Below are 12,129 nucleotides of genomic sequence, written 5' to 3'. Positions count from 1 at the left end.
CAAGAGTGTGGCTCAGTGCCAGGCAGTGGCCTTTGCCCACTCTGCCCAGCCTGGGCACCTTGGGTCCCCCTGCCCACCCTTCAGATTTCCCTAACCCTATGGCATCCATTTCTCCCTCTGTGTCTGCTCCTCTGAGTTCTTCCCCCTCCCCTGCCCCTTCTCTTTCTCTTGGCTCCTTCCTGAAGGTGGCGGGGGGGGGGGGCGCGGTGGTGGTGGGGAGCGTGTGGGCAGCAGGGAGGCAGGGACTGCTAGGCCAGGCCAGGCTGGGTGAGTATGGAGGTCCTGGGCCTCCTCCCAGCTCTGACATCTGTGCTGGAGGCAGAAGAAGGGATGAGTGAAATGTGCAGCTCCTCCAGCTTCCCCGCTGCTGCCAGGCTCAGTCCAAAGGTGCTCCCCCTCTCCCAGACGGATGGGCCCGCTTCTGCCTCCATCTCTGCCCTTCCCTCCAAGCTCTCTTCCGGGGGTGGGGGCTCTGCTCACCTGGGTATCCTAGAGCTCCCAGGGCACCTCCGTAGGGCTTGGGGGGTTTGCCTGTGGAAGGGAAAGTAGGAATTGGGGAGGGGACCAGGCTTTCCCGCCTCTTTCAGAGCCCCCGCCACATGGGGCCTCGATCCTATCACAGCAGGTTCGGAAGGCCTTCCAGATCATAGCCTGCTATAGAAGTCTGAGCAGCTTGGCGCTCTTTCACCAGAGCCAGACCCCAGCCTGGCCAGCCAACATGCTGGTATCAGAGGGGTTTTGACCCCCTGGCTACCTGCGTGATGGACCTTGCTCTTCCCTTACAGTTTCTTTCTTTTCCTATGGGAGCTGGTCAGCTTCACCTCTTAGACCCCAAGCTCCAGGGTGGCCCAGGCTGCTGTCTCCGTCCCAGTACCTAGTTACGGACCAGGCTGGGAGCTCTAGGAATCAAAATCCTTGCCTCCTATCCCCATACCCCAGGGCTGAACTGTCAGCTTCTGTGATTCTCCTCAAGCCCCCACTCCAGAGGCCCTGCCAAGAGTTGCTGTCCTACTAGCCACTCCTTCAACAGGACTCTTCCACCCCACCCCCACCCCAGGAAAGGAGCTCAGGGCATTGCTTGAAGTGGGGCCCCTCCTTCTCGCAGACTCACCACCAACTCCCAGGCCCCCAGCTCCGACTCCGGCTCCTCCAACTCCGCCACCTGCAACACGGGGGGAGGGGGGGCGGTGAGTGTGCCACTTCCGGGAGTGGCCAAGGCCTCCTGGCAGTGGGGGCCTTGCTTGAGAGGGGCCAGGTTCTGGGCTCAGGAGCCCTGGCTCTCTCTCACTCACTGTGTGACCTTGGGTAAGTCCCTGGCACTCTAGGAACCTCAGTTTCCAGGGGTCCTCAAACTTTTTAAAGAGGGGGCCAGATCACGGTCCCTCAGAGAGCTGGAGGGCCGGACTATATGAACTACTAATCCCTACTGTAACACCTCGGCTGCGCTCACTGCCCAAAAAACCTGGCGGGCCGGATCAGACTCCTCTGCGGGCCGCATGTGGCCCGCGGGCCGTAGTTTGAAGACCCCTGGTACCCCATCGGGAGCGTGGTGTTTTAGAAAAGCTGATGCTCCCCGGCCTTGCAAGGGAGGAAGAGAAGAGGAAAGGGGAGCCTGGCGGGGTGTAACCTGAGGATAGGGGACCCATCCTGGGGCTTGACCCAGCCCTCCTGAGCAGGAGATGAAGGGGGGAGGGGTAAGGTTGGGGCCAGAGCTGCAGCACGGGGCACAGGGTAGGAAGCCGGGGCATACCTGGGAAAATAGGAGACAATCCGAAGCCAGGTCTTCCAACTCCTGCAGGAGGGACTTGGGGTTGGCATGGGGCAGGACCCACTCTGGCCTCGTCCCCTCTTTCTCTCTGCCCACTGCTCCCCCTCCCCTTCTCCATGGCCAGAGTGGCTTTCTTCACACACCTTGTCCCTGCCTGGCATCCTGGTGTGGGGCCCCATCGCCTCAGCTTGCCAGCCTGGTGCCCAAGGCCCACGGTGGCCCTGACACCGAGGCCTGCCCCTCTGCCCAGGGTGTTCCTTTCCTGGACTGTCCCCTCTCCCCTTTCCTATCTCCCCTCTCCCTCGTGTCCCTGTGCTAGCTGCAGCCCCAGGCTTTCCCCTGTTAGCCTGGCAGGGCAGAGGATTTCACAGCAGAGATGGCCTTACCTCCGCCTGGGAAAGGCCTGGCAGCTCCTAGGACACCTCCAAGGCCACCGGCACCTGAGAAGAGGGCAGATGGGGTTTGCGACAAGGTACAGTCTGAGGAGTCATGAGCCTCCCCTGGGGTCCGGGGTCAGGGAGATCCCGGACAGGCTGTTAGGACTGAGCAGGATTGAGGCCGGAGGTGGGGGAGATGGGATGGTCAGGATGGGGAGTATGGGGCAGGAGGAGGGCAGCAGGGAGCCACTCACCATATTTGGCTGCTTTAGCAGCTGCAGCTGGGGACACACCTGGGGAGATGGGGAACATGACAGCTCAGAAATATCCCTTCCCTCCCAGTCATGTCCCCTTCTGACCTGTTCACTGTTTACCATCTGCCCACCAACTCATCCTTCCACCATCCCTCCACCCCTCCTTGATCCATCTTTCCCAAAGTCTTTATGAAGGGCCTACTGTGCGTCCAGTCTTGGGGCGCACACAGGCAGAGATTTCGGGTGAGTTTAGGTAGAAAGATACAACGATGACCCAAGAAAGAGTGACATGTCAACACATGGCCAGCCAGGATGGCAGAGACTTTGGAAAAGTAATTCCATCCGAGCTTTGGTTTTCTCCCCCAGAAAATGGCATAGCCATCACTATCCTAATGAACTCCCATTTGATGTGGTCATGTGGGTTGAAGGAGAGGAGAGGGAGAGGGTCGGATCCCAGCTGCAAGAAGCAGCCCTAGCTCCTGCTAGCTCAGGCCCCTCTAAACGCTGGAGGAGCCCTGAGAAGGGGCAGGCCCCCCACAATTTTGAGAGGCAGATGAAGTGGGTTGGGGTGGGCACAGAGATGACAACTTGAGCAAGATGTGGCAAATGGAAAGGAATCTCTCTCTCTCTCTCTCTCTCTCTCTCTCTCTCTCTCTCTCTCTCACACACACACACACACACACACACACACACACACACACACTCTAAACTAACAGAGCCTAGAGCAGCCTCTTACCTCCAAAGCCCCCGGCCCCTGGGACTCCACCAGCCCCAAGCCCTCCAAGTCCCAGGCCTCCGGCTCCAAGCCCTCCAGCTCCGAGTCCTCCGGCTCCCCCGAGGCCTGCGGAGAGAGCTGGGTGTTAAAACCCCGTTGGCGAGACCCTTGCTGCTCCTCTGTGAAGAGCTGAAGCTTTCATCCCAGTACCCGGGCAGAGCCTGAGCTTCCAGAGCCTTTGCGGATGCTGTGGGGCCAGGAGGCGGGCTGGGCCTCAGGGGCAGGTCAGGGAATAGTGCTCCATGGTGCATGGTCTGAGGCCCCCCAAACCCTGAGGGCGATTGGCAGCCCCACCTCTACACAGTGCTCACCGTATTGGCCAGCTTTGGCAGCAGCCTTGGCAGCAGCAGCTGCGCCAGCAGGTCCGACTCCTGAGGACACAGAGGGAGCTCAGGGAGCCATTCTCCACGGGTCAGTCCCCCTCCCTGCCCAGCCTGTCCTGGGTTTCAACTCACCTCCCACACCACCAAGACCTCCTGGGACACCTGCGCCACCAAGACCTCCAACCCCTCCAAGGCCTCCAGGCCCGCCTGCGCCTGAGGAGAGGGGCGGAGAGTCAGACCCCCATTTCTGAAGCACAGGGTCTCCCTGACCCAGGGGCTTTAGGCAAGCAGACAGGTGGTCGAGGCCATGTGACCCAGTGGAAGGAGCACTGGACGGAAGTCCATTCCCAGACACCTGGCCTGTGTCCCTGACCAATCAGTCAAGAGTGAGCTTCCTTGCCCGTCCAGTGTAGATTGGGTGGTTTAGTGTCTACCTGTGACCTGGGAGGTCACGGTTCGATTCCTGGTTGGGGCACATGTCCAAGTTGTGGGCTCGGTCCCCAGTAGGGGGCGTGCAGGAGGCAGCTAATTGATGATGTTCCTCATTGATGTTTTTATCTCCCTCTCCCTTCTTCTCTGAAATCAATAAAATTCTACTAAAACAAAAGAAAAGAGCGAGCTTCCTTGAGCCTGGGCCTGCCAATCTTTTCTCCATCCCTTTGGGTTCGCACTGGAGCCACAGGTGGCCACATGCTGCCGAGCAGGGAAGAGTGGTCTCAGGTACTGACAGTCCTGGGTTCCAATCCTGCTTCCTCCACTCATTAGAGCTGTCACCTCTCCCTAAAGGAGAGGATGATCCTTACTCCACTCACCCTACGGTGTTTGGAGAGCGGAAGAGCACACCATCGGGGAATGTACTCTGAGTTTTGAACTGCTGTCCAGGGCAGAGCTGCTACGAATAGTAGGAGTCCCACCATTCTCAGTGCTTCTCACAGATCCCCCTGCTTATTATTCATTGCAACAGGAAAGGTGGGTGCTGTTATCACCCCCATTTTGCAGATGAGAAAATGGAGACACAGCAGAGGTTAAGCAATATGCTCAAGGCCCCACAGGCAGGAAGTGGCTTTGGAGCCTGTCCCCTCAGCTGCTTTGTTGAAAACCATGTGCAAGAGCCAGGCAGGCAGAGCAGCCAGCAAGGAACAGGAGAAGGCTTGTGGGTCACCAGGCCCGCCAGGGGTGGGACTGAGGAAACCGGGATTTTCCGAGGTGGAAACTGGCCCCAAGTGGACTGGCCGGGCTGGGTGGTGTTTCCCTGGCAGAGGCCCTGGCCTGGCGCTCAGAAGGCCAAGAATTCAGGGGCCACAGACAGGGTGGGTCTGGCCAGCCAGGGCTGCTGAGCGCCAAGTGGAGGGGCAGGCTTGTCTGCCACGTCCCCGTGGCTCGTGGCAGGCGCAGTCATGCTGACTGGGAGGTGGGCGGGGGGGCACTCTGCTGTCCAGGAGGCAGAAGCTACCTAGCTGACAGCAGCCCTGCCTTGGACCCACAAAACTGAGGGCCGGAGGGGGACCCCGGGGCTATGGTTTTCACCAAGGTGGGCTTGCTCCCAGAGAGGCTGGAAATGTGAGGCTTCTTTGGGTGTCCCGGGGCTGGAGGTTCGATAGGCATTTCGTGGGCAGCGGCCAGGTCTGCTAAGCTGTCATGAATGTGTCCTAGAAACTGCCTTTTTCCACCCTGACCATCCCAGCCCAGTGCTGCAGGCGCCGGGCATGGGGCCCGGCCAGAGGAGGGGGGATGGGTGACCAGAGCATCAGGGACGGTGGGGCAGCAGTGGAACCAGCCGTGCTGATCAGGGTGGGGGCACTCACCATATTTGGCTGCTTTAGCAGCAGCCAAAGATCCAGGTCCTGCAGAAAAAAGAAAAAGGAAATGTGGAATAATCAGCATCTGAGCTCTGTGCTGGGTGAGGGTCCTGCTTCCTCCTGGGAGCCCTCCCTGCCTTCCTCGGCCTTCTTTGCTCCTCTCAAAGCCCTGGAGCTGTGGCTCCGCAGGCAGGAGCTCACCGGGCCTGGGTAGAACTCCAGTCACTAACCATGTCTGCCAATCTGGTCTGGGAGCACTGGAGGGCTGGGCTGCCTCCTCCTTCCGTCTGCCCCTCCCAGCCCCTTCAGGCTCAGCAACCACCAGGTGAAAAACTGGCGCGCCTAGTGGCCACAGCGAACTGCTGAGGGCGAGCCCGGTGGGCCCACCCATGCAGCCTGGGGCTTCCTTGCCTGGCCTGAGCCATCTGTCACCCTAGTCACATGACTCTCAGGAGAACCTAATGCGGAATCACTCTGAGCCCTTAGACGAGGTGGCGGGGATGTGCTGGGAGGGAGAGGGCTCCCTTCTCTGAGCTCAGGGGTCATTTCTGCCCAGGCTAGAAGGTCTCTCACCTGCACCTGCACCTGCCCCGAAGCCAGGAACACCAGCACCAGCCCCAAAGCCAGGGACACCAGCACCAGCTCCAAATCCGGGAATGCCAGCACCAGCTCCAAATCCAGGGACCCCAGCACCAGCTCCAAATCCTGGGACGCCAGCAGGAAGGCCAGCGGCAGCCCCTGGGAAAGATGGGCAGTGGGATGGCGACAGCAGGCAGGAAGCAGGCCCCTGTGGGGTGTCCTACCCAGGGAGCCGAGACGGGCCCCAAGAGAAGGGGTCAGACCCCTTCATCCCTTAACCCACCCTCTATGCTCCCACCAGCATGGGCTTCCTAGAACTCCCGCCGACCACCACGTCCAGCCCCTCCCCCAGCGGCACTCAGGGCTGCACACTCACTGCACCGCTTTCCTTTCCCGCCCAACCTCCACTCCTCCCTCGTGCATGAGCTCATGTTAGTCTCCCAACAACCTGCAGCAGGTGGGGTCAGCACCCACACGTCCCACACGAGGACAGGAAACTCGGAGGTCACTCGGCTAGTGTGGGGCCCAGGATTGGAACCTGGGCCTCTCCTTTGCTAAATCTGCTTTCCCAACCCTCGCCTGCTGCTCTGGGGACCTCCCAGCCTGCAGTGGGCCGGAGAGCCTGCCTATTGTGGGGCCCGGCTCCCGCCCGGGGCGTGCTGGGCCAGCCTGCACTTGGTGGGGTGAGGAGGGAAAGCCAGGCAGGGCACTCACGGAGCTGGGCTTTGGCGGCCAACTGAGCAGCAGATTTGCCTGCACCCGGGATCCCTGCTCCTGGACGGAGAGGGAGGGGGGGTCAGGGTGTCGGCCATGGAGGATTCAGAGGCTCCTCAGGCCCCCTTTCTCACACAACTTACCTGCCACACCGCCGGGGCCAATGCCAAGACCAGGAACCCCGCCAGCGCCAGGGCCAATGCCAAGGCCGGGAACCCCGCCAGCGCCAGGTCCTAACCCTACAAGAGTGGGAAGAATGAATCCTTAACCCAGTCTCCACCAAGGAGGACAGAAGCCAATGGAGAGAGCAGCAAGCTGGGCACCAGGAGCCTTGGGCTTTCATCCCTACTAGGGCACAGGATTGCTGTGTGTGACCTTGGACAAGTCATTTTCTCTCTATGCGTCTCAGCTTGCCCATCCCTAATATGAGGCATGTGTAGGGTCGGGAGTTCTTAACCTTTGGAGGGACAAGGATCTGTTTGAGACTTCTGAGGGTGGAAGCAGAGTTATGTAGTCAAGGGTGCTCTACAAGACAGGCAGACGTGGGCTCAAAGCTCAGCTCAGCCACCATTTAGCTGTGTGACTGTGAGCAAGTTACGTATGCTCTGAGAGCCTCGGTTTCCGCATCTCTAAAATGGGAATGATGTGACCAACTTCATAAAGTTGCTGTAAGGATTGCTTCAGCAAATAGCGGCTTTATCTACAAAGGGGTTGTTTGTCATATGTGAGTTTGGAGGGAAAGCCAGATTTCTCTGGCCTAGACAGCTCTAGATTTTCTGATCTGAATCTTGCTGCCCACAGGTCCCTAAAGCCAAGGCGCGTAGATGCCCTGGCCCAGGCCTGGCAGACATGTAAGCTCTCACTGTCACTGGCTATGTTCAGGAAGGCGTGGGTGCTTGGGGCTGCCAGGGTGGCCCTCAGACCTACTGAGAAATGGAGAACCTTGTCAGGGAGCAAGAAATACTGCCACGGAGGGTGGTGGGAACCCCGAGGAACCCCGAGGAACCCATCTTGAGGACCAGAATGGGGGGCGGGCCCCAGCTAGACGTGGGGGCAGTAGGGGCTTTGGGAAGGGTGCGGAGGTTGGTTCTGGGGTCTCAGCAGGCCTGTTTTCACTTTGCTTTCCTAATCAGAGACTTTGCCCACACCCAAAAGTGGTCAGGTGGGTCAGAAGGCCCCCAGTGAGAATGTGACCGCTGAGGGGGCTGCCAGACCCCAGAGCAGAGGACAGGAGAGCGGGGCTGTAGGATGAGCACAGGGGACAGAATTGGGGTGGGACACATACCATACTGAGCAGCTTTGGCGGCTGCTTTGGCGGCTGCAGCTGCTGGGGTTCCAGCTCCTGGAGAGGTAAAGAGAGGGCGTTGGGGAGGGGCTCCCTGCACCGCTCCTCACTCCCCCCCCCCCCCCCCCCCCCCCCCCCCCCCCCCCCCCGCTCCAGAAATGCCTCCGGAAGACCCGCTCTGTGCTGCCTCCTTACGCTGGAGCCAGAGAAGGAGGGGCTCCAGGCCTGCTGTGAGGATGCTTCCCTGCAAGCAGCTCAGGGACGGTGGCAGTCTAGCATGGATTATGGGGGTGGGAGCCTAAAGCTGTGATTGGCCAAGGCCTAGATCGTCTCCAAACCTCTGTTAAAGGATCTGTGAAGCGTTCTGCTAAAGGTCATGTTAGTTTTTAAAACTATTGGAGGAAATGTCTCATTTTGGAGAGAAACTCAAAAGGGACATTTTCTCCCAGAAAGAAGAAGGAAAATAAAAATCTGTGTGTGTGGGGGTCGGGGGGACCAGGACGACGACAAAGGAAGGTTGTAACTTGATCTCATTGTAACTCTGAATTTCTTCCCTTTGGCCTCTGATTGGTGGAGGAGGAAGAGTGCAGGGAACCAAAGAGTGACAGGCCTTTCTACCTGGTCAGGAACAGAAAGGACCCTAACATACGGGAGGCCACCCAGCCCTGACAGGCCAGAGCTCCAGCACCCAGCCGGCTGACAGCCCCGAGGGAGGATTGCCAGGTTTGCTCAGCAGACTGGAACCCCATACAAGACCTTCTTTCCAAACTAGGGGGCATTGCTCTTCCTCCTCCCCATCTCTGGGCTCAGTCTTGCCATCTATAAAATGGTGCACTTGACCTGGGTCAATTTCAGGGCCCCTTCCACGAGGCAAACCAAACCCATCTCTGGGTTGCTCACCTGGCACCCCTCCAGCGCCCGGCACACCGGGTACAATGCCTCTGGCACCTGGCACCAGCCCTCCCAGGCCTCCTGCTCCTCCAGCACCTGGAGTGGTAAAGAGCGTCAGCGCTGCCCCTCGAAGCTCCCCTCCCGGAGGGAGCGGAGGGCGAAGGTGGGGTAGGGAACAGAGTGGCTGCGGTGGTTTGGGGGGGGGGTGACAAGCTGGGCCCCAGTAACCCTAACGGTGGGCGATTGAAAAGGTCAGGAAAGTTCAGTGTGGCTTTGGAAGATGGGGTAAGGGCGTCTTGGCCCAGGCCATTTCGGCCCTGGAGGCCTGAGCGCAAGCTGGCTCGGTCCTCATGTTGGAGAACTGCTCTGAGCTCAGAGCCTGGGCTCCAGGGCAGAGCAGGGCTGGGGTCCAGGCTCTGAGAGGAGGGAAGGGCTCTGCCCAGGAGGGAAGGACAATGCCCTGGGCATGGGGGCAGGCAAGGCCAGGGCACTTACCATACTTAGCGGCCTTGGCGGCGGCTGCCTGGGCTGCAGCTGCTGCGGAATGAGAAAGAGAGAGACCCTCAGAAACCTTGCTGGATCTCAGTGGGGCTGTGCTGACACCCTCCTACCCTGCAGGCCCTCCCTGCACGTTCCCCAACTTCTCCCTGAGCACATGCAGCCCAATCAACACTCCCCCACCCCCTCGAGCTCTGCAGAAGAGAAGCCCCCATGCCTTCTCCCTGTTTCCCCAGATGGAACTAGGGCTCACGGGAAATGCCAGCTCCAGGGACACCTCCAACTCCGGCTCCAAGACCGCCGACTCCGGCTCCAAGACCGCCGACTCCGGCTCCAAGACCACCGTAGCCCGGAAAGCCCCCAGCACCGACCCCGTAAGTGGGAACGCCGCCAACTCCCACCCCGGCTCTGCCCCCTGCGGAGAGAAGAGGATGGATAGGAAAGGATATCCGTGAGCCAGGCTGTGAGGGCCCTGAGGGGTGCTGGTGGACTAAAAAGTGGGAGCAAGCCCCCCTCAAGTCTGGTCCTTGAAGGACAGGAAACCATAGAGTGCCTGGGCCCCCCTCCAGCCTTTTCCAGGAAACCTTTATGGAAACCATCCCCCCAGCATGTCTGCAGCCCATCTCTTCTCTGCCTGGGAGAGGACCTTGCTGCTGGTTATGGAGAGACAGCGGGCAGTCCCATTGCCCCAGCCAGGCTTGGGCTCCTCTGAGAGGGGCGTTGTCTGGGCTGAGTGGGGAGGGGCAGGGACACTAGCCCCACTGCCATAACAGGACTCTCCTATCACTCAGCCTCAGGGCCTCATCCTGGGGCCCAGCAGGTCCAGCTCAGTCCAGTGACCTGCTGTGTAATCCTGGGCAAGTCATCCCCTTTCTCTGGCCAGAACAGGGTGGGGCAGAGCTATCAACACACTCACCATATTTGGCTGCTTTGGCGGCTGCTTTAGCAGCTGCGGCTGGTGACACAGCCCCTGGAGAGACCAAGGGGACACAAATAATCAGGGGAGAGTGGAGGAAAGATGGTCAATATATATCCTACTGTCCACCCATCTGTCCAGTCTACCTCCTTCCTATCTATCAAGCCAACCCAATGGATGCCTAGTTATCTGTCTACCCAGCCACATCTCCATCTAGCTCTCTGTGTACTTAACCACTCATTCACCTTCCCCCCACACTTACCTGCCCAGGTGTCTGTCCATTTGCCGCTCTATCATTAGACTTCAATACAACTGCTCAACTAATCTCTCTGTCCATCCATGAACCCATCTATCCATCCATTTATTCACTCATCTACCCATTCATCTATTTACATGTCTAACCATCTATTTTGCATTTGCCTCCCACCACCCATCTGCTCACCCAACCATGTGCTCATCCATCCATCTACCCACCCACCCATCCATTTATCAGTCTAAACATTTATGTAGTCCCTCATCTACTTTTCCATCTGTCTTTCCATCTACCCATTCATCATTTCACCCACCATTTTACTCATATATCTATTCATTCATGTATTCATTCATCCCTTTTCTGTCCATTCATCCTCTTATCCATCAACCTCTACTTATCCACATGACCATTCTTCCATATACCCAGCTATCCATCTGCCCATCCATCCATCCACCCATCCACCCACCCATCTATCCACCATTTACTGAGCATCTATCTATTCAGCTAAGGACTGGGGACATAGAGATGAAAAAGACATAGTTCCTTCCCTCAGGAGCACAGTGGCAATGAGAAGGTGAGTTGGAGAAGATGATGCTGGCAGTAACTAGTTAGGAGGTTGTTACAGCCCAAGGGAGAGAAGATGAGTCATGGTCAAGGGTATGGGAGAAGAGGATAGATGGGTGAAGTGTTAGGGAGAATCCAAAAGTCTTGGCAATAGTGTCAACATTTCTCTCTTTACAACACACACACATACACACACACACACAGCCCAGCTCACTCGGTCTATCCACAATACCTGGGACTCCTCCAACACCTGGGATTCCAGCACCTGGGATTCCGCCAACACCTGGGATTCCACCAACACCTGGGATTCCCCCAACACCAGGGATTCCACCAACACCTGGGATTCCACCAACACCTGGGACTCCAACTCCTGGGCCACCAGGTACCAAGCCTCCAGCAGCTCCTGTGGGAGAAAATAATTATTCTGGCCTAAACCCTGTGGGAATCTTAAAGTGCCTCCAAGGCATGGTTCTGGGGAGCTGTGGGGGTGGCAGGTCCTGAGTGCGGGATCCCAGATGGGCTGACATTGCCTTTGGCGTTCTAAGGGTGGGAAGAACATGGTCTATGGCTAAAGCAAATTCAGAGCATACCACTAGCACCCAGGCAGTTGGTGCAGTAGCTGTGGGTTGGCCTTGGGAGTAGAGTGGGAGGAGCCAGATGCTCCACAGGGGTCCCCTGTTGCTGGGCCAACCAGTGAAGAACAACAGGCAGGGCCAGGCAGAGTGGCCAGACAGGCATGTTTGGGGAGGTGAAAGGGAGGTTTCCACAGATGGACAAAGGCCAGGTCCATTCAGCCTGAGAGAACTGAGGTCTCTTAGTGTCCTGGGCAGGCTCCCAGGGCCTGAGGGCAGGCCAGAGTCCCGAGCCTTCCTCCCCTGAGGGCACTCACCATATTTAGCTGCCTTTGCAGCAGCAGCAGCAGCAGCGGGAGTCCCGACCCCTGGAGAGAAGCCGCAGAGGGTGAGGCCTCTCCCTGTGGCCTTCTCCAGGACACCCCCACCCCCAACCCCACTGGAACAGACACTACCTGCAATGCCTCCAATCCCAGGAATGCCACCAGCCCCACCAGGAATGCCGCCACCTCCAACACCGACACCAGGGAGAACTCCGGCTCCGACTCCTCCGGCACCTGT

The 12,129-nt window shown here is 58.6% G+C and overlaps 1 protein-coding gene across 8 annotated transcripts in view; it reads right to left on the bottom strand.

Annotated features, from left to right (window-relative positions):
- The window catches only part of ELN (elastin), a 31,571-nt gene that overhangs the window by 1,892 nt on the left and 17,550 nt on the right, over nt 1-12,129 (bottom strand). For 2 of the 8 annotated variants that reach the window (XM_084881617.1, XM_084881612.1), the window contains 20 exons: nt 12,024-12,125; nt 11,886-11,936; nt 11,229-11,399; nt 10,180-10,233; nt 9,517-9,678; nt 9,261-9,302; nt 8,775-8,861; nt 7,875-7,931; nt 6,733-6,828; nt 6,590-6,649; nt 5,870-6,034; nt 5,303-5,341; nt 3,630-3,710; nt 3,486-3,563; nt 3,136-3,240; nt 2,400-2,438; nt 2,155-2,208; nt 1,751-1,792; nt 1,112-1,162; nt 481-531 (listed from right to left, as the gene is read on the bottom strand). In XM_084881617.1, the coding sequence (XP_084737743.1) occupies nt 481-531; nt 1,112-1,162; nt 1,751-1,792; nt 2,155-2,208; nt 2,400-2,438; nt 3,136-3,240; nt 3,486-3,563; nt 3,630-3,710; nt 5,303-5,341; nt 5,870-6,034; nt 6,590-6,649; nt 6,733-6,828; nt 7,875-7,931; nt 8,775-8,861; nt 9,261-9,302; nt 9,517-9,678; nt 10,180-10,233; nt 11,229-11,399; nt 11,886-11,936; nt 12,024-12,125 (1,587 nt within the window). The remainder of the gene's footprint in view (nt 1-480; nt 532-1,111; nt 1,163-1,750; nt 1,793-2,154; nt 2,209-2,399; nt 2,439-3,135; nt 3,241-3,485; nt 3,564-3,629; nt 3,711-5,302; nt 5,342-5,869; nt 6,035-6,589; nt 6,650-6,732; nt 6,829-7,874; nt 7,932-8,774; nt 8,862-9,260; nt 9,303-9,516; nt 9,679-10,179; nt 10,234-11,228; nt 11,400-11,885; nt 11,937-12,023; nt 12,126-12,129) is intronic. The other 6 variants (XM_084881618.1, XM_084881615.1, XM_084881613.1 and 3 more) reach the window with 6 other exon arrangements.

This window comes from Pipistrellus hanaki (genome assembly GCF_964339955.1).
Source record: "Pipistrellus hanaki genome assembly, chromosome: 4".
Classification (NCBI taxonomy): Eukaryota; Metazoa; Chordata; class Mammalia; order Chiroptera; family Vespertilionidae; genus Pipistrellus; species Pipistrellus hanaki.
This window is presented reverse-complemented; position numbering and strand designations above follow the sequence as displayed.